This window comes from Sinocyclocheilus rhinocerous, unplaced genomic scaffold (genome assembly GCF_001515625.1).
Source record: "Sinocyclocheilus rhinocerous isolate Xijiao unplaced genomic scaffold, SAMN03320098_v1.1 scaffold1028, whole genome shotgun sequence".
In the NCBI taxonomy this organism is placed as follows: domain Eukaryota; kingdom Metazoa; phylum Chordata; class Actinopteri; order Cypriniformes; family Cyprinidae; genus Sinocyclocheilus; species Sinocyclocheilus rhinocerous.
Window position 1 is genome coordinate 137,184 of NW_015662166.1, and position 22,009 is coordinate 159,192.

General features: G+C 36.5%; 1 protein-coding gene across 1 annotated transcript; it reads right to left on the reverse strand.

Moving 5' to 3' along the window:
- Positions 1 to 8,200: 8,200 nt before the first annotated feature.
- Positions 8,201 to 21,978, reverse strand: LOC107727724 (F-box/LRR-repeat protein 20-like). The gene is made up of 15 exons (XM_016537679.1): positions 21,718 to 21,978; positions 18,050 to 18,111; positions 17,759 to 17,813; positions 17,214 to 17,288; positions 16,230 to 16,324; positions 15,099 to 15,167; positions 14,928 to 15,023; positions 14,719 to 14,845; positions 13,283 to 13,357; positions 13,052 to 13,182; positions 12,901 to 12,961; positions 12,727 to 12,771; positions 10,869 to 10,925; positions 10,252 to 10,464; positions 8,201 to 9,225 (listed from the first exon to the last, which is right to left on the reverse strand). Exons 1-15 carry the CDS (start codon positions 21,757 to 21,759, stop codon positions 9,118 to 9,120), a joined length of 1,311 nt encoding a protein of 436 aa, XP_016393165.1. The 5' UTR covers positions 21,760 to 21,978; the 3' UTR covers positions 8,201 to 9,117.
- Between the last annotated feature and the right edge of the window lie 31 nt (positions 21,979 to 22,009).

Sequence of the window (22,009 nt, forward strand, 5' to 3'; positions counted from 1 at the left end):
ATTTTTACAAAGCTCATCGTTCTGAAAAGCGAGGTGTGCTGTGATTGTCCAGCTATCCAGTGCGTTGTGATTGGCCGAATACCTCAAGCGTGAGACGGATATGTTACGCCCCTTACCATACTGTGATGATGCTGTCAGGTCGGAGCCATGATTCAAAAACATGAAAACCCATTATAAACGAGGAATTCGTTGCATCCAGTGGGGACATAATTATGGAAAGCAGGGGCGTTTCTAGCCATTCATCGCGGTACTGAGGCGCAACTGTACGCTGCTGAGCTGCTTTATTGGGACAAATGATAGACATTTGTTTTGTTTAAAGGGTCATGAAAGCCCCCGTTTCAGCACTGGTTAGTTCTCACCACAGTTTTTAAAAATGCTAAAAAAGTGGGCGTGGTGTGCTGCGGAGCGAAGCGGGTTAATAGACACCGATGCGTCATCAATGTACTATTAGTCCATTGCCACGTCCCAAATTGTGACGTCAACACAATGTAGATTTTAAACCCGGAAGATGAAAATAGCGCAAAAAAGGGTGGGGGGGGTTATCTTTAAATAACAAGTGCTCTGGTTGAGAAGACAAGTAGAAGCATTGCAAGTATGTAAAAGTGCCAAAAGCAATTGAACTGTAAATTCCTTTAATAAATGCTAAATGCCAGCAACAGTACATTTCTTGCCTCCAGCACAGTTATAGGCCTATTTCACATGGCAAAGAAGTTGCAATGCATCAATCTTTTCCTGTCAATACTGAGCAGCATTTTTATAAAACTGGTAATTAAAAAGTGCTTTAGAACTTTGCCATTTAACACAGGCTCAGGTCAGACAATGTCATGTTAAACTTCACACAAAATACATTTTAAAGGAGCATGTAACAGAACATTTTACTTCTGTAGCCTACTTTATAGGGAAGTCGTGGCTTAATGGTTAGAGAGTCGGACTCGTAACCCAAAGGTTGCGGGTTCAAGTCTCGTACTGGCAGGGATTGTAGGGGGGGGGAGGGAATGTACAGTGCTCTCTTCCGCCTTCAATACCACGACTGAGGTGCCCTTGAGCAAGGGCACCTCTGGGTGTAAAATCGCTAGAAAGGTCAGTACTTGTTTTATAAGGTAAACAATGTGCTGTTCAAGGTTGCTGGGTTGTGATATTATCACTATTGTGTGTAACCATTTGTAGCTCAGCCAAGGAAATGCAATGACATGCAGAACATGTGAATTGTAAGTCGGTGTCACTGGAAAAATATGCTTATTTTGTTAATCGTGAGCAGAATGCGTGTCAGTAAGGGGCTCATACTTAATCAAGCTTGACTACATTTTTTTGCCCTTAACTAATTTGACGTCAATTATTTGATTGCAAAACAGATCCAGAGGCATCATGGGAAATTCCTGTGAACCTTCGGCAGTCCATAAATGCAACAGACTTACAAAATACAGCATTCAAAAGTTTTAGTACTTTTTTTTTTTTTTTTATGTGTTAGTAATAAGTCTCTTATGCTCAACAAAATACAGTAAAAGCAATAATATTGCTAAATATTCTTACAATTTTAAACAACTTTTTTCTATTTGAATATATTTTAAAATGGAATTTAGTCCTGTGATGGCCAGGCTGAATTTTTGTACTATTATTTCATTTGTTTTCATGTTTATCTGTATGATTTCCTGGTATCACCATCATCAAACACACGTCATTTTACTCGTGATCTCTGTTTCACAACAATAGATTCCGATGCACATTAGTTCATCTGTGATCCGGGTCAAACTGGTCCATTGCTTGTGTCATAAAAATTCCCAAGGTGTGGTTCATTTGCTTGCATGAGTCAGCAAATTTTTAATGAGTTGAAAAGAGGTTTGGGATTTTACTTCCAAATCTCTCCTTCAGGAAGACCTTTTACTGCCCTCTCTGGAGAAGCAAAGCACTAGAGGTAAATCATGAAGCTTTTCATGCATTCATACACCGCCTACATCCATCATATTGTTTGTATGGTGGATTTCTTTACTACAATAATTAATATTCTTAACTGAATAATATATGAATTAGTAATAAATACTTGCATTACCAACTCTAAAGATCAAATTAAAAACTATTTTATTGTCTCTGAACCTCCACGTCAACCCTGTTAAAAAGGGACAAACATCTGTCCAAACACAGAAAAGTTCACACAGCTCTTAATAATATATAGTTAAATATTTATTCATACTGCCATATCCATTTATACTGGTTAATTATTTAAAAAAAATACAGTCTTTGTGAAGATTTCAATCCCCAAGTACCAGAGTTCATGTCCACGTCGCCCTGATCACTCATTTTACCGTCTCAGACTGTGACCCCCAGATTGTAAATTTGTCTGTGTAAAATCAGACTCCACAACTTCTACACACTCACTGAAAACAAGTGCACAGGTAACTATGTCGATTGAGAGGGTGCCCTCAAAGTGTGTGTGCATGTATGAGAATGTCAGAGAGATAGAAAGAAAAAGAGACCGAACTTATTAGGCGTCAACGTTGAGGTAAAATCCAATAAAACAGTCAAAAGCAGGAACAAGGGACAGACATTTTTTGAACATAACATGAGCAAACTGCATTGATGATTACGATTTAGGGTATTGTTGACTATAAAGAAATGATGTCAATGTTTTGAGGCCTTGTGAACTAGTTTCTATTAAAGCAGCACTATGTAACTTTTTCTGTGTTCAAAATTTGCAAAATGTATATAATGAGCGAGTACATCATGAATTCATCTTCCAAATCGCGTTTTTGTCTTATTCCGATTCACTACGGCACACGTATAATAAGTACTTATATTTGGACTATTGTAGCCTGGTCGGGTCGTCACCGCTGCGGAGTAACACATACCTGCGTGAATCGCCATAGACATAAACTTACAGAAGTAGCTCCGGTTGGAATGTTCTTCCGCGGGATGTGTGCAGTTCTGTTTATTAACCGCTAGAGCGCCAAAAGTTACATAGTGCTGCTTTAAGTCAACTCAAGATGTCTGCAACAATACTGTTTAAAAATGACAGTACTTGTGTTATGGAGTTTATACAAGCACATGAGTCATACGGTGTCTTAGTGCAACTGTTTGGGATTCACTTTCTCACTTAACTGCAATATTAATAAAGGACAAATGTGAGGAAGGGACACTGGAGCTTGTGAGAAAATCTAAAAGTGACTAAGAATCGGACTAGCATTATAGTGACAGGAAGAAGAATAGAACATCTTGGCACAGTCCTAAACTTTGTTGGGAATGTGATAGAGCATGTTTTTTTTTTTAGTAACAAACAGAACCATTTCACTAGTTCACAAGCTTCCCAAGTGGCATTCCACAAAGCAAAGTGTGACACCTAGTCGACGTGTAAACGGCATGTACAAAATGTCGGTGATGGGTGCAAGTGTTAGTCCACCCAAAAATGAAAATTGTCATCATTCAATCCTCCTCAAATTTTTTCAAACCGTTTTTTTTTTTCCTCTTAAACTCAGAAGAAGATTCTTTGAAGAATACTGGTAATTGGACAGTTGACGGTAGCCACTGACTTCAATTGTATTTTAGTCATACTATGGAAGTCAATGGCTACCAGCTGCTTGGTTACCAACATTCTTCAAAATATCTTCTTTTGTGTTCAACAGAAGTAAGAAACTCAGGATTGAAACGAATTGAGGGTGTGTAAATGATGACAGTTTTCGTTTTTCAGCTTTCCCCTTAAACCTTAAAAGAACATTTAAGAAATAACATTTCAAAGTCACATTTCACCCTAAACTCAAAAGCAATTTGTAGTGACATTTTCATAAAAAATAACCAATGAATTCAAGTGTATAATTAAATGGTTCCCTAATTGTATGGGAAACAATGTCACAATGCAGAAATCTGATTTGTTTTAAAATAAGCTTAATTTCTTTAAGGACAACATCAAATCTTACTTTTTGAGATATAATGAAATATGACCTGGAAATGATATTGACAGATTCCATGTCTATTAGACCAGACCAGAATGACCAGAACTGTTGGAATAGAGGAAGTGGCCTTATTTCTCCAGGATGACTCGGGTGTTGTTTAATGTAAATACTTCCTGAACTTTATGACTGAAAGTTTTAGCATGTCTGAAGAAAGCACAGAGAATCTGTTCAATAGCAGTATGTAACAGCATTTTCGTGCATTTGGGCTGCACTTTGTCTCTGTAAAGTTTGTTGTTTTATGTGAATCAGATTTCACCTTTGATTAGCTCTGACAGCATTTTGTTGATCAACGATTGTCCTAAAGTTGCTTGCAAATGAACTAATAACTTACATATGCATGCAATATGAAGAATCCACAAAAATTATTGAAGGGATAGTTTACCCAAAAGCGTACTCACCCTCAAGTTGTTCCAAACCTGTATGAGTTTTTTTTTCTTCTCAAGCACAAAAGAAGGTATATTGTGAACAATCCTGGTAAAATAGTTGACGTTAGCCATTGACTTCCATAGTATGACAAAAATAAACACTATGGAATTCAATGGCTGCTTGAGGGACATAATTTTCATTTTTGGGTGAACTATCACTTTAAGCGGCAGTAAATCACAGAACTGTGTCACAAAACACACGGCTAAAAATGATCACGTCAAGGTCAAAAAACAAACACACACTGGACTGGACGAACATATCTCTGATTGCAAATGAGGATGTGTCTTATGTACTGCGGACAAAGTCGAGAGCAAAAAACTCAAAAATAAATAAAGAATAAGAAGAAAAGGTGTAGAATAAACCTGACAGAACATCACCAAAAAAAAAAAAGACAAAGCACCTGATGACATCTACAAGTCTCATACTATCACAACATACAGAAAACCAACTTCAAAATACAGCTTTTTATTGCATTTATGACTCTGATCTGCTGAAATACTTTCCACAAAAGTGTGTGACAGAAACAAAATGTGTTAAACTATACAGCTGGTGGTCAGTGCATTAATCCCAGCCGCTGTGCTCGCGGTCTAAAGTGTACGAGTGTAAGTACTTTCTGAAGAAACTGAATGTAACTTAACATAAAAGTGGCTTAATGTAATTGCAGTTTTCATCAAGTATCATTATCTGAAACATTTAATGCTTTTATGCCACAAAACGGCATATAGGCCACCACATCACCTCCAGCTCATCCATATACTTCCATGAAGCCCTACTGAAATATTCTTCATATATTGCAACTCATTTCAATAAGGACATTTTCTAATGCTTGCCTACAGAAATTCAAGAAAAGAAAAACAGACACTAACATTTTCACAAGTGGCCTCACAGGGACAGACTCAAAACAGAGGCTAAACTGAAAAGACCACAGTCATGACGAAAACAAGTTCAAATAAAACAAACGTCTTTGATTGTTTTCATAAACAGGAGTACATCTGCGCGCAAATCAGTTTGCTTGTGTACTTTACAAGCCAGCGGATGATTCACGAGCGCATTGATTGTAAAGTACATGCTTACGGTTGATTATTTGCTCGCTTTGTTTTGTGGATGAAGAACAATCAGCGGAGACGTGAAAATAAACAGACCTAAAACACATCAGGCCTCATTCATGAAACACAAGAACAAATTAATTTGTGTGTAAAATATATATTTAACCAGAACTGTGGCATCTGCATTTGCATTAATCTGTCCCTGTAACATTCATCGCTACTGAACCACTTTTTGTGCAGTACGAGTAAAGGGGGAACAATTAAAGGCACAATATGTAATTTTCGCCGCTAGAGGGCGTGTATTAAAAACAAAGAAACAAAGGTGTAGTTTGATGACGCCGTGACTTGAGTGTGGAATCATGGGAGTTGTCGTCTTCATCCCCACAGCCGATGCAATCTGACGGGGCCATAGACTGTAAAAAAAAAAAAAAAAGATGGACGACGCGTCTCCTATTCCTTCCACTATAGAAAAGTGAAGCCAAAGCATCTCACTATGGCCGCTGCCATCTTGAGTAAAAGACGTCATTTGGAGCCCGAGTCTGCGCAGTAGAGATTTGTTTGGAGCCAGAGTCTGCGCAGTAGTGTCGTGAGGTGGAGCCGCGGTATCAAACTCCCGCAGACCCAATCAACCATAACGACACGCCCCGTTTTTATAGCATCAAATTACTAGCTAAAACCAAACTTATCACAAAAACAAACAACTGACCATATATCAGCGTGATAACAACTACCTTAAATGACCAAAACTATCTTTCGGAAAATTGTATTGGAAGCGTAATTTATTTTTTTATTTTGACTTTAGTCCCATTCATTTACATGGAGAGGGTGGGGTTTATGACCTGTACTGCAGCCAGCCACCAGGGGGCGATCAAAGAGCCCGCAGCTTCACTTTTCAGGACGTGTGAGACACTCGTTTACAGTGAATTTATAACAGCTAAGCAGCATTGTTAAGTATGACGTGAAGCGGAGTCTAAAACATTCTTAGCTGTTATAAATGTACTGTAAACCACGGCTTACACTGTTCTAGTGGTTTTTGGATATATTAATAAAAAAAATTGCAGGAGTGCTTGCAGGAGTCAGATTTGACTGATCATGGGTCGAGGAGGGATGACCTACAAGTCCATGGTGGAGGATTTGCTACTCAACGGATCCGAAGCTCATTGACAAATATCTTATATCGTAAGATGCGCTCCCTTTACACAGAGTGCGCATGATCGCGAAATCGAAAGTGAAAGTGAACAGCGCGAGCGTTCATTCAAAAGAGAATACTCCCCATTGATAGCGGCTCTCTGATACGTGAAAATTATATGCAATATTAGAATGTTTGCGGGAGCGGGCGGGACTGGACAAACCTTGCAAGAGCGGAACGCACACGTTGTCACTGTTTAAGTTCAGAGGTAAGAAGACTGCTATCTAGCGGTCGAGATATAAACTCAAAACCTAACAACGGCCATGAATCTTGCATACATATATTTTTTTTTAAATATCGATATTCGCCAAACAAAATATCGCGATACTCACGTGTATCGATATTTTCTTACACCCCCTAGTAAAAACATTCCTTCAAACATTTCAATTTACTTAAAACGTTTTTTTTTTTTTTTGAAAATTATATGCAATATTAGAATGTTTGCGGGAGCGGGCGGGACTGGACAAACCTTGCAAGAGCGGAACGCACACGTTGTCACTGTTTAAGTTCAGAGGTAAGAAGACTGCTATCTAGCGGTCGAGATATAAACTCAAAACCTAACAACGGCCATGAATCTTGCATACATTTTTTTATTTTTTTTATATCGATATTCGCCAAACAAAATATCGCGATACTCACGTGTATCGATATTTTCTTACACCCCCTAGTAAAAACATTCCTTCAAACATTTCAATTTACTTAAAACGTTTTTTTTTTTTTTCAGCTATGAAGACTTCTATATCTCACTGGCATATTTAAAATAGTCTTTACAGCTTTATTATCCTTCCTTCACCATTTGTTTTACTTTACTAATGTCTTTTATATAGATATTTTGATATTTAAAAACTATGAAAATCCATCATAAAAATATTTTTTAGTTTTAACTACTAGTTTTAATGTAGTTAAAACTAATTATGATATAAAGATAAACCACTTCAGTATTTGTCATTCATCCGAGTTGCTGAGATGACATTTGAGACACGAACAAATAAAAGTCAGTTTTATACGAAAGCTAAATGTTTACGTGAAGATAGTTTTACGTTCATTTCAATTATAAGTCGTTATATTTTTCTAAAGCCTAATAGTGTTTAAAAATGATGGCTTTCATTTATAAAGTAATGTTGAATGGCTATAATTATTCATTTTATCCTTAGATATTGTGAAAAAATAATTTAATACAGTACCAATACAATATTGGTATCACTGATATAGAGTAAAAAGAAGCCATTAAACAAATATTCAAAGTATCTTTATGGTGCATTCATTTGGAGATTCAGTGTAAAAATATGCATTACAATATAAAAATATCACATTTTTGTGTTTAACTAATATATGAATTTTTAATGTGATTATTATATATTATATGAACATTATATATATGAACAGATGTGGTAGTTAAATATCATTTGAACAGGGTTTTTTTCTTTCTTTGTGTGGCATCAAGCCGTAATTTTGTCAAATTGTAATTCATAATTTTCACCATATTTCAAAGTATATTTTTGGTTTTCATTATTTAATTATTAAATTTTGTATTCAATTTAATTTGATTTAAATAAATTCATGAAAATGTGAAGAAGAAAAAAGTGCATTTCAAGGGCATTTATTTTCTTAAAGACTACAAGGCCAAGAGTGCCCATAGGTGAACTAATGGATTTATGAGAGAAATTCATTCTGCTTGTTTCATGAATGAAGCCCACTGCCGTTCTCCATGATCACGATTGACAGATTTTCACACACACACACACACACACATGAGATGCTGTAATCTCATGCATGACACACACTCATCAGCTCAATACAGTTCCCGTTTTCCCTCTCGCCTAAATCATTAACCTCACATCTGCTCCTGCATCTCCACCGGCCGGCCGAAACTCTGACCACCTTCCGAAGAGATTTTCAGGTAAAGACTGATAAAAAAAAAAGCAAGATTCGGAAGACTATCATGCTTCAAAAATATTCGTCTCTGCTGTAAGTTTAACAAAGCCACTGAGAGCAACACAGACAGAGAGAAAGAGAGAATCTGTGTGCATGTATGTGAGAGATGTGTCTGAATGTGTGTTCAAAGCTGGGTTCCTCAGGGGTTCACAGGTTAAAGACCACCGTTACTGTGTGTTATAGATGAGGCATGAATCCATAAGCTGGTTACCGTGCGATTGTCTCCTGTTTACCATGATCTCGAATCAAATTGAGGTGGTCCATCCAAAAACAAGGAGCATCAGTGACCGCATAACCACAATGACGTTTTGTAGTGGCCGTATATTTCTCATAAAGGCCCCACTGTTCTCTTCTCCAAATAGTTTCTGATGAACAAAGTAGCACATTCCCCAAATCGTCCACTTTAATTACTATAAAAGTCTTGTATAAAGCCATTGAATGGACTGTAGTGTTGATTAAAGCTCGTGACTGGGTGTCAGGTGTCTCTCCGTCACTCCCATCCGATCTTACCGGGGACCCACCAGTATGTGCTCTAGGCAGATCAGGGGGTGAGAGGTTAAGATGCACAGTCCCTTTTACATCATAGAAGGATACAGCAGCGACAGAATCTCTGGCGGCTTCCGCCCACCGATGGAGGCGGAGTCACGGGTGCAAAGTAGGCGTGAACTTTAATGTTGGGCAAGTGAGTCTACAGAGGATGCAAGAAAAAAGGAAAATGATTAAAAAAAATTGTGGATGTACACCTGGCAGGAAGCTCACTAGCATATGATAACTTCCCGCCCTAGAAGACTGCTTATTTATGAAAAATAGTGAATGCTAAAATGTTAAAACTCAGTGTTACCATAAACAAACCTCAACAGACACAGCAATTCTGCATGGTGGCAAAAACAACCAAAGTTTAAACTGACACATGTTAGATAGATAATATCTATCCATTTTGAGATTATAAGCACAGGTTGATGACTGTGCTGTGTTAGCGCCCTCTTGTGTCAAAATCAGTGCTGCTATTCTCACAAGTAGTTTGTTAACTGAAATAAAGCTGAAATTAAATAAACTATAAATATTAGATGAAAAACTTAAAAATTTGAATAGAAAATATGCTAAAATGACTAAAACACACAAAAAAAGTTAATTAGAAATATGTTTTTAAACAATAAAAACAGCAAAAGCACATAAATTACATTGAAAAAAGACAAAAATTTGAATAAAAGCCAACTCAAAATATTAATACTATAATAGTCAATGGATAGTAAACAATTTTTTTGTGTTCTGGTATTTTTTAATACATTGTATAAAATGCTAATTTATAGAATGGGTTTGTTTTAGGTTATAAAAATATGTGCAATATTTCAAAAACAATCCTACAATTACAATTTAACTATAATTTAGTTTTTAAAAAATTCTAGGTAAATTTATGTAAATACTAAAGGTCAATTATTTGAAAAACATTTTTAAAATTAACTAATCTCTCCAGTTACATTTATATTTGCACCACTTTTTTTAAAATTATGAACTGAACCAAAATCACAGTGAATGATCCCAATTTGCATGATGCATCACCCAATTTAGTCAAACATTTACACTTGTAATATTTTCTTTACCCATTTAAACCCAATTCTTGGGACCATACTGAGCACTGCAATCTATATCCTAAAAGGTTTTATTTTTAGGAACATCCCCAAGATTAGAAAGAATAACACACTGCAGGGCTTACCCTCAAGCGCTTGATGCCGGCGCGGGTGATCTGTTGACAGTCGTACAACTCGATGCGGTCCAGGCTGTGACAGGTTTTCAGATGCTCTAAAGACGCGTCTGTAATGAGCGGGCAGTTGTCGAGCTCGATCACCTCCAGTCGGTCGTGAGCGCAGGGTCCGCTGCCCAGCTGCCTGATGCCATCATCAGTGATGAGCTCACAGTGAGACAAACTCTGAGAACCAAACACATAAACAAGTCCATAACACTCAATCAAATTAATTGCAATTAATCACATTTATGAAGATTTGTGGAGAAAAGCCCTCAGATAAAGATAGCTTGGAGACAGATGAGTGTATCATGATGACAACGTGGTAATTTTCTCTCGTTTGATTTTTTTAAATAATCGATCACACTAAATTAAATTGACAGCACTAATTAAAGTCATGATGAAACCGAAATAGCGACAGATCTTTTCTTCTGTACTGTGATAATATAAAATGACAAAAACATATGCACAGATTAACTGTTCACAGTAAGATCTATAACACGCATTTAGAAAACAGAATTTTCATTTCATGCTGACTTTAAAATATGCAGTGTCATTTTGTTTGTACACTTTTGTGTTTTAATCCTTACCAGAACCTGGAGTCGAGGGCAGTGTATAGATAGCTGGATGAGCGTTCCATCTGTAATCTATAGAGAAAATAGAGTAAGAAAAATAGAGCGTGAGAAAATAAAGCCATGAGTTTTTAATGATAATTACATTGTAGTATGTTTGCATCGATTTCTGTCCAAAATAACATACAAAATCATTTGAATAATAATAATAACAATAATTATATATTTCAAAATATATAGTTATATATAAAATAGAAAACAGGAAATAATATTAAGAACTTGTAATCTTTAATTTAAAGTGACAGTTCACCCAAAAATGATAATTTGATGTTTATCTGCTTTACCCCCAGGGCATCCAAGATGTAGGTGACTTTGTTTCTTCAGTAGAACACAAACGAAGATTTTTAACTCAAACCGTTGCAGTCTGTCAGTCATATAATGGCAGTCAATGGGCTCCACGGCTTTGAGAGTAAAAAAAAACATACACAGACAAAACCAAATTAAACCCTGCGGCTCATGACGATACATTGAGGTCTTAAGACACGAAACGATCGGTCTGTGCAAGAAACTGAACAGTATTTATATCATTTTTTACCTCTGATCCACCGCAATGTCCAACTGTCCTGAGCGCGTTCACAACATCTGGCGCGTGACACGTGTACGTGCTCTGGCATAGTAGACATAGATATATATAAGTAGATGCCTCATTAGTGACTGTGTCTATGGGCCACGATACGTTCCAAAATGGCGGACGCGTCAACGTATCTGGAGCGGTTAGGGCATCTATACACATCTATGATAGTAGACGCATGTGCGGAAGCAATCTGTCGCGCGTATACGTCACTCATTATTTACACAGTGCAGAGAAATTGCGGACGTGTTCACTGGCACTGCGATGATCTAAAGATATTTAGAAGTACAGGTCATAACAATGGAAGACGATTTTGATATATCATCAGACAACGTGGAATTTTTTGCCCGACCATATTTATTTGACGTCATGCGCCGGATGTTGTGAATGCACTCAGGACAGTTGGACATTGCGGTGGATCAGATGTAAAAAATTATATAAATACTGTTCAGTTCCTTGCACAGACTGATCGTTTCGTGTCTTAAGACCTCAATGTATCGTCACGAGCCGCGATTCTGACTTTTTTCTTGCAATTCTGAGAAAAAAGAACTGCAAGATGTAAACTCAGAATTGAGGCATGAATTGCAATTCATCAATTCAGTCAGTGTATACGTATATCCAAATTCTGATTTATAACTTGCAATTCTATGTTTAAACAGTATCTCTCAAATCCTACTTTTATCCCCCAGAATTGTGAGACAAAAAGTCGCAATTTTTATGTTTAATTTCATGGCGGAAACAAGATTCCACATCTAGTAGTATTAAACAAAAACACAATGATCATAAAAACTCAAATTTAAATTTAAAAAATACATTCAGGCTTACAACTTAAAACCTTTTCAAACATTTATAAGGTCTTTGTTTTTATGATTTGGAAAATATTACTCAAAGAATGAGCTGTTTGTATGAATTAGATTTTTATTTTATATTTTATTATATTTAACTAATCAAAGGTAATAAACAAATATTTATTATAAAAAGATCAAATTCCTTTTTTATATATAGAAAAGAATCCATACTTTTCAAGTTCCTTCTCTTTAGAGTCTCCATTAAAATTTCACCCATTTCAAAATGTTACTAGATTTATTTTTCGCAAAAGTGACTAATCACTTCAGTGGGCAACAAAAAGTATTTTATAGAGGGTTTTATCAAATGCAATGTTCTTCATGTAGAATTAATAACATTTAATACTGTTTTTAAAACATTATTATGCGTTACTCTCAATGCCAACCCATTGTGACTCACCTGTACACACTCTTCTAAATCCATCTTTTCTAATTCATGACAATTCTGGAAAAAATGAAAGCGTGAGAAAATAAGAGGAAACGGCGCGCTGGATTTGTGTTGTTAGAAGCTCTGGAGGATCAGCACAGATGGAGGTCTGAGCTGTGCAGTGTGTTTGTGGGATTGTTTACTCACCCGTGCTAGTGAGGTGAAGCCTACATCTGTAAGCTGAGAGCAGCGAGCCACCTCTAATATTCTACACAGACACGGAGATCAATGATGCATCGTTTGAAAGAGGAGAAAAACTGGCTTATGGGGGATTGCAGATGATGTGTGGGTTACACACCTGAGGCGAGGGCAGTTTTGGCCCAAGGCATTGAGAATAGCGTCTGTGATGTTTGCACAGCCCGACACACATAAAGACTGCAGCCGATGGCACCCGCGACAGATGGTTATGAGACCTTCATCTGTGATCTGCTGCTCAATTCACACACACACAGACAGAGCTGCATGAGGAACTCATCCGCAGGACATATTCACACCCGACCCCTTGTACGACTGAATGTGTGTGACTTACTGAACACGTCTGCAAATTGAGTGAGACCAGCTCTGGACAGTGTGCTCCAATATGCTGAAGTGCTTCATCCTCCAACTATTAAGAGAGAGAACATAAGAGAGAGAGACCGATAATGAATGGATTTAAAGGGACAGTTCACCCCAAAATAAAACTTGTCATTATTTACTCACCCTCGTGTTGTTTCATGCCTATTTATTTTTACGTAGAATACAAAATGAGGCATTTTGCAGAAATGATGACAACTATTACCATAAAATTATACATTATGGTCTTTTTTTGTCCCTGCCAGGTTGCCATTGTATGAAAAATCCCAGTTTTAATGTGGATAACAACAGTTAGCCCCGATGTTAACACATGAATCACATTTTTTAGGTTATCCGACTAATCTTTTTTTTTTATACTTTGTAACCACTGTGGCCTAATTCAATATGTGCTTCATTTTTTATATTGTCATTTTATTTATTTTAGTTTAAGTTTCAGCAAATTTGTTATGTGCTTTTGTCATATTTTTTTTTTTTTATATTTCTATATAAATTTCTTAGATTTTATTTTTGGTCATTTTAGTATCTACTTGTTTCAATTAACTGACAAAACAACATTTCTAATTTTCATTCTTTTTTAACATTTATGTTTGTTTGTTTTTCCATCAAAAATTGTTATATTTATTTTATTTCAGCTTAATTTAACCTTTTGTTTAATTTGTTTTAATCAAAGCATGCATCTGAGTCAGGGCTCTAGTATTTATTAGTATTCTGAATTACCTTTTCATTTTATGTTTTCAATTTCATTTTAATTTTAGTTTATATCCAAGTAATTTAGTTATGTGCTTTTTAATTCTTATTAGTTATATATATATATATATATATATATATTTTTTTTTTTTTCCCAGTTTTAGCAATTACTAAATTTAGTAAGAATATAATTCAGTTAGTTGCCAAAGCAACATTTCTAATTTTCGTTTCGTCTTCTAAATTTCTTTTCTTTTTTTTTTTTTTTCTTTCATCTTTCATCATAATATTTACATTTTTCCTTTTTTACAGCATTATTTAAATTAGAAATAATTTATATATATTTAAATACATTTAAAAATAATTTTTATTGGTTTTAGTTTCAGTTAACAGAAATATCATTGAGGAGAAGAGCTAGTAATTAATTTTTTTTTTCTCTCTTTAGTTTTAGTCAGCTAGTTATTTCAGCCAGTTGCCAAGGCAGCATTACTAATCTAAGTTTTTAAAAGTTATAATTTAGCATTTTTAATTTTAATTTTTTCAAATCTTTAATTTTTAGTTAACAGTACTGTGGGGGGCAGTGCTAGTGGCACACACTGCACATTTAAAGATTTATTAAAAATCTAGCTATAATTGTGTCAAAATAACACAGAAAAGGTGGAAGAACAGCGAAGATGGCTTGAACATGTTGTGAAAGCACAGAATTACCTGTGTGCAGCCCTTGAGGAACAGGCCTTTGAGTCCTGGACAACATCTCACAAGCGCTTGTATGCCGTCTTTGGTCACCTGATCACACCACGAGATGTTCAGCTGCTCTAGCAACGGACAGCCCTCGCTAAAATGACACAGACAGAGTCATTTAGCCCTAGAGAAGCGTTTTGCATAACCAGCAAGTGTGTGCATCTGCGAACGCTGACCTCAGAGCTTTGAGGGACAGGTTTGTGATTGAGGTGCAGGAGGCAAGATCCAAGTGCTTCAGTTTGGGACAAAATTTACTCAAGCTGTTACAGGTACTGCAAAAAGAAAGAAAGAAAGAAGTTCAACAGAGATCAACAAACATTAACACACACATCGCATCTTTCACTCACCTGTCAGTGATCTTGGTGCAGCCATTGAGGCTGAGCAGCTCTATATTTCTGCAGTTCTGAGCAAACGTTCTGCGAGAGCCAAAAACACATTTTATATTAAACATTAAACAATGCTTGAATTTCCTTTCAAGTTGCAATAATGTCTTGAGTATAAACGTAGCGTCTTTCAGAATGGAAAGCAGACAACATTGCTAAAGTGAATGTTAAAGCTGCAGTCTACTTTCTTGACAGGCCTATTTGCATAAAGTGCAAAGTGACAAAATAAACTGAAGTGTTTTTGCTCTAAACTATAAACGTAAGGTTTGCATACACGGCAAATCTTAAATGTACTTAAATGCAAAGGTACAATAAGCAAATTCAGCTGTTTTTTTATGTCGTTAAACCAGAAGTCAAAATTATTGACAGGAAGAAAGTATTTCTGGTTGGTCAGACTTTTTTTTTTGCTGTAGAGTTGACAAAAAGATTCTCACAACACCTATTTCAGTGATATCTGTCAGTTAATAGGGATATTTATCACTGACAGCATTTTTAATGCAAAATGCAAGGCCAAGTATTGAACCGATCAAATGTACCATGTTCAAAAGTTTGGGGTGAGTAAGATTTTTTTTTTTAAAGATTTTTGAAAGAAGTCTAAAAAGAATTGTGGAAACAATATTCTGATATTGCAAAATATTACTGCCATTTAAAATAACTGTCTTATATTTGAATATTTTTACAAATTTTACTTTAATATAAATTGTAATTTATTCCTGTCATTGTAAAGCTGAAATTTCAGCATCATTACTCACATGATCCACCAGAAATCATTCTAATATGCTGATGAAAAAAAAACGTATTATTATTAATGTTGAAATCAGTTGTGCTGCTTTACATTTTTGGGGAAAGCGTGACGCATTTTTCACAATGCTTTGATTGCTTTTGCATTTATTTGAAAACAGAAACATTATACATGTCTTCACTGTCATTTTTAAAAACAATTTAATCCAACATTTTTTAATTAAAAAAAGATTTACTGAGACTTAATTTTTTGTGCCCCCATCTCCAAATGGGTCTTCAAGAATGAATAGTTTCATCTTTTTGCTGTGAAAACGTGCTCATCATAGATAAGCATTCATCCACTCCCTTTCCCACCTGAGAGCGCTGTCTCCAACCCCCAGACATCCTCGAAGACTTAACTTCCTTAGGAAGCCTCCACACCGTTTTGAGATGTTCTCCACCACACGGCCCTGTAAATAAATGAGATTTTTTTATGATCTTTAACTTTTGTATTAAAGGGATAGTCCACCCATCCGTTCATCTTCGGAAAACAAACTAAGATATTTTTGATGAATTCTGAGAGCTCGCTGACCCTCCCATAGACAGCAATGTAATTACCACGATCAACATCCAGAAACGTAGCTAGGAGATCGGTAAACTAATCCATGTGACATGAGGGGTTCAACCGTAATTTTACGAAGCTACGAGAATACTTTTTGTGCGCAAAAGAAAAAAAAAACAACTTTATTCAACAATTCGTCTCCTCCGTGTCACTGTAGCGCCATTTTGGAGAATATCCACTGAACGTAAACAGCGTATGCTGTTCTGTGTCAGCCGCACCACGTGGATACATTGTTTTACGTTCAAATCAAAGCACAAACAACGTAGAAACAACCACGTGGTGCGGCTGACACAGAACAGCATACGCTGTTTACGTTCAGTGGATATTCTCCAAAATGGCACCAGGGTGACGTGGAGCAGACAAATTGTTGAATAAAGTCGTTATACGAATTGTTGAATAAAGTCGTTATTTTTGTTTTCTTTGTGTACAAAAAGTATTCTCGTAGCTTCGTAAAATTACGGTTGAACCCCTGATGTCACATGGATTATTTTACCGATCTCCTAGCTACGTTTCTGGACCTTGATCGTGTAAGGACCCTTGCTGTCTATGGGAGGGTCAGAGAGCTCTCAGAATTCATCAAAAATATCTTAATTTGTGTTCCGAAGATGAACGAAGGCCTTACGGGTTTGGAACGACATGAGGGTGAGTAATTAATGACAGAATTTTCATTCCTTGTGTTTTAGTACTCGGAACAAAATGTGGACTGTCCAGATTAAGAGCAATTACTGTCTACTCACCTCAATGTCTCTCTGGAAGTCAAAGAGGTCAATGCGCTGCCAGTTACTGCCATCCAGGGCTAACACGTTCCATGACTGAGAAAAGAGAGAGAAAATGAGAAACAGAAACCCAATCCACTACGGATACATGTTCACTAAAAATATTATTCTAGAAGAGAATAATATTTTATTTCTCTCCATAGACAGCCATTCAAAAGTAGCTGTATATCCTGACAAAGTATCACTGCAAGCAACATTCAATCCACTAAATATTTTACTATGTTATAGTACAGGTGCATCTCAATAAATTAGAATGTCGTGGAAAAGTTCATTTATTTCAGTAATTCAACTCAAATTGTGAAACTCGTGTATTAAATAAATTCAATGCACACAGACTGAAGTAGTTTAAGTCTTTGGTTCTTTTAATTGATTTATTGAGATGCACCTGTAGATGTTTTGACAGGCTCTTAAAAGCGTGAAATGAGCAAATGTCAAAACAGACACTTAATGTGCCACAAAGCACCAGTTTAATCTATAAAGTGCCTAGAAAAAAAACACACACTTACTCGTGAGACTTGTGCGCAGCGGCAAAGTGTGACTACATCCAGAAATGAGAAAATTCTGCAGAAAAACATCAGAACTATTAGCAAAACTCATTAACAAAAAGCTGTGACAGGAGAGTCATTAAAGTCTTCATTATTTCTGTTTGTTCGAAAACAAGTCTATGCTCTAAAAACAGCAAAGACAGGGAGAGATGAAGAAGATCGAGATGATTACGATTATTAACAAGACGACATTATTAAAATAAGGAAATGAAGCAGGAAGAGAGAGAAGTGCTGAATGACTGTCACACCAACCGTAACAACAGTTCCTTCGGCAGCTTCTTGTTGATAACAGCCTCGTCATTATTGGAGAACATCTGAGGAGACAGAAAGACATGCATTTATAAAACTGTGTGGCTCATGAGTTCAAAGGTCAACAACAGGGTTTTACAGTTTGTGTGCTACAGCAAATCACACACTTTCAACAATACAACAAGAAGCCAATACTTCTGCGTGACCACAATGTTGAAGTGTCTTTTATATTCTTATGTGAGAAAACTGAGCCTGTCATTTTATAACAAGGTTCTTTAAAGCATTATGTAGACATCAAATTAAGTTACGTTTGTTTTATGTGTCAAAGAATGAAATGATGAAAAGAGTGCATCAAATCAATTTTAACTTTCAAGTTACACAAATGTCAGTTACTGCTTCCTAAAATGTGCAGCAATGGATTAATAATGTCTGACGGCACCCATTCACTGCAGAGGATCCACTGGTGAGCAAGTGATGTAATGCTAAATTTCTCCAAATTTGTTCTGATGAAGAAAAACTCATCTGCATCTTGGATAGCCTTAAGGGGGTAAGTAAATTTTTTTTTCTAATTTTGGAGTAACTACTCCTTTAAAGTAGACATAATATTTCAAGGTAAGGATTTTATTATTTTGTCACTTTCTGTAAATTGGCAGTAGTGCAGAATGTATTTTAACATTGAAACAATTACACAAATCTAATTTTTCTGTGAAAAAAAAAAATTTTAATCCCAAGTTCTATTTTTTTGCATATAGAATTTTGCCCTACAGGCTTGACTTTGTGCCAAATATACTATATGAAATTAACACCAGAGGTCTTATCTTGCTCCCATTAAACCACAAAACCTTTTTTCCAAGTGGTAACAAGAGATACAGATTGTCCTGCTGAATAATTCAGACCGGACCGGATGTTCCCTTTTTTAAGAAGTGTCTAACCTCACATCCAAGAATAGTGGAGCGCACATAAATTGTTTCTGTGTGCACTGGCCAGTCCATTGTTAACATACAAAAACACTGATTTCTTTTTATAAGCCCATCTTGATCTGAACAAGAATTTGATCCCAGCAGTCTGTTGAGGCCTCTTTGTCAAAATTCACTAATTAACACAGAAAATGTATCACAGATAATGACACGGTTGAACAAGATCATTGGAATCACTTTCAGAATGAAGAACATATAAAGCATTGACGGCCAATCAGAATCCATCTGACATTAAAGAGATCAAGCATTTAAAGCAGCAGGAGACATAACTGCAGTGTGTGCTTATAATAAACAGAACGTTACCGTACATTAGTGTGGACGCTAATATAGTTACTGTCATCTTAATGGTTCGTTTTTGGTGTGAACAGGCCTTTAGTCATATTTTTACAGCTTCACAATTCCAGAGACTGTCATTGTAATGGAAAAACTGCTTAAGACATTGTTAAAAATCTTCTAGTGTTACACAGAAGAAAGAAAGTCATTACAGGTTTGAAATTACATGAGGGGGACTAAATGATGACTGAACTTTCATTTTTGGGTGAACGGTCCCTTTAAAGCATTGACTCAGCTGAGTAAGACAAACAAACAATGTGTGAGATAGCTTGCAGCTATTCTTTATTATGAACTCTCACATTTGTGTTGTTCCAATTTCTTTTCACCCATCCATGCTGTATGGGGCGACTTTCCATCTGTTTGTTTGTTTAAGGATGAGCCATGTGATGTCTGACTGCCAACTGTTACAAACCAGGAATGATTGATCACTTGTTTCCGGCTCATCTGAAACACTGTATATCGCCAGATGACTTTTCTCATGACCAGATCCCTTTTATATCTAAGTGTCTCCTGTAAAAAGTAACTCACTTCCTTTTACATGTAATGCAACAGCTTCTAGTGCTCTGATTGGCCCGGATATCTTTGTCAGCTAAACCTTCTGTTGACCCATAAACAACCCCATTTCCTCAGTTAACACTGTCAGAGTATCCAAATGACAACTGCAAATTTGCAGGCAGTCTAAAAATCCCAGTGTGGCACAGTAATAAAACTGTTGTATGCTATATCCCTATTTTCAGGCAATATTGCTACAATCAAGCAACTGAGCATAAGATGAGCTGTCAGTCATTTGTAAATATAACTCTCATGCTGCTGTCACCAAAACAATGTCCAGATAATCACTCAGATCCTAAAAAAAGAAACAGGCCTAAGCCGGTAACAATGCAGTGCTTTCTTAAATACTAATTACATTCATATAGAAATACTGCAACTAGGCCTTGTATCTTAACAAAAATGAACCTAGTAATCATAATTTCCACTTAAATGTCCTGGTTATTATTGTAAAGTCATAATGAACTATTATGATTATGGGAGGTCCTTCAAATGTTAATAAGCATGTTTCAGAATACGCATGTGGTTTTTATGGCATTTGTGTCTAGTATAAGTTATCAATAATGCATGAACTTTATCATAAATAAATGTATTATGATTATAATTACTGAGTGTTTATTTAATAATTCCCATTCTTCTATACTTGGTGCAATGTCACTTTCACATCAGCCATGCTGAAATTGTTATCAGAAATAAACAATTAAAATGTCATACAAAGAGGACAGTTAGTCTACGTAAAATTATTGGTGATTTGTCAGTAATGTCACGCCCAAAATGGTTAAAATGGCTTTTAAAGTTGTGTCTACTGTGTATAGGGAGTTAAACACCTGGTGGAAACTGGACACCATGGTAAATTTTGGTTAGGATAGGATTATATTCCAACATATTACAGGGTAGATCAACACTGGGGCATTACATAGCAAAATATTCTTTAGTAACTGCCTACAATGTATTCACTTTGACATTGCATGTCTACATCTGATCTTTAAGAGCAACTACCCCCGATATTAAAGCATAGCATCAATGCCATGTGCCTCAACACTACGGCTGTGAGTCAAACCTAGTAAGCCGCCTACCTAGACAGCATCACAGGCGGCCAAAACTGCAGCACGCTGCTGATATGCCTCGAAAACGCAGTCTAAGTAGTCAGCTCACTAAGTTTTGAGACACACCCGATGTAAACACAGTTATAACTCGTTTAAACACGGTTGATCTTGCGTCTTCGAGGGAAGCAACAAACTAAGTGTTTGCGTAAACAGGCCCAACTGTCCTATGTAGTAAAGAGTTGTAATGCGCTTGTGTTCTTACGCGTAAAGGCCCGTGTATATATATCCAGCTTTTGTTTTGGCCGGCTGTTTTTCCCCACTTCAGCCTGTGGGCCTACCACTATTATCCGTCTCCTATAATCTCAGCTAACCAGTTTAATTTAGAAAAGCCATCGAAACGTAGATCCCAACCTACTGTTGCTTCACGTAAATAACAGAGAAATATTAAAGCACCTTTTGTGGCTCGTTAAGCTTGGAACAATGGTTGTGTTTATACAATCCGACACAAAGTAGACCTGACAAGAAACAAAATATAGCGACTTAAAAGAGACATAACACCGGATTTAGTGTTGCCTTTACATTACTGAACGTGTTTTACAGACTGACAACCGATTAGAAGAGCTAAACTCATGTGTATGATTGCGGAAGCTCGGCCTCTTCTACTAACAACACTTATAATCTTCCATGATTTAAGATGTTTAGGAGTAAAAACGCACGATTATTTACATCGACATGTCAATCTGCAAAATAAACAGTGGCTACTCGCCTCAAAGCGACTCCGAGAGACGCCGTTCACCTCCTTACCCATCCTGAACGCTGTACAGTCGGTCAACCGGAGAAGAAACGCGCGTCCGGTTATTAAAAGGTGGCAGATGCGTCGGTGCCGTTGGTTTCCGTCGAGCTCATGCCGTGTTTTCGCTTAATTTCCTCGCGTTTGTATATGGCGAAAATGCAGAAGAGCCCCAGTGGTTGAAGAATGAACAAATCAAGCTTATCTCCTGCTGTGTTGCGGATCACCCCTCCTCCCCTTTACCACGACTAGATCTCAGACAGTTCCC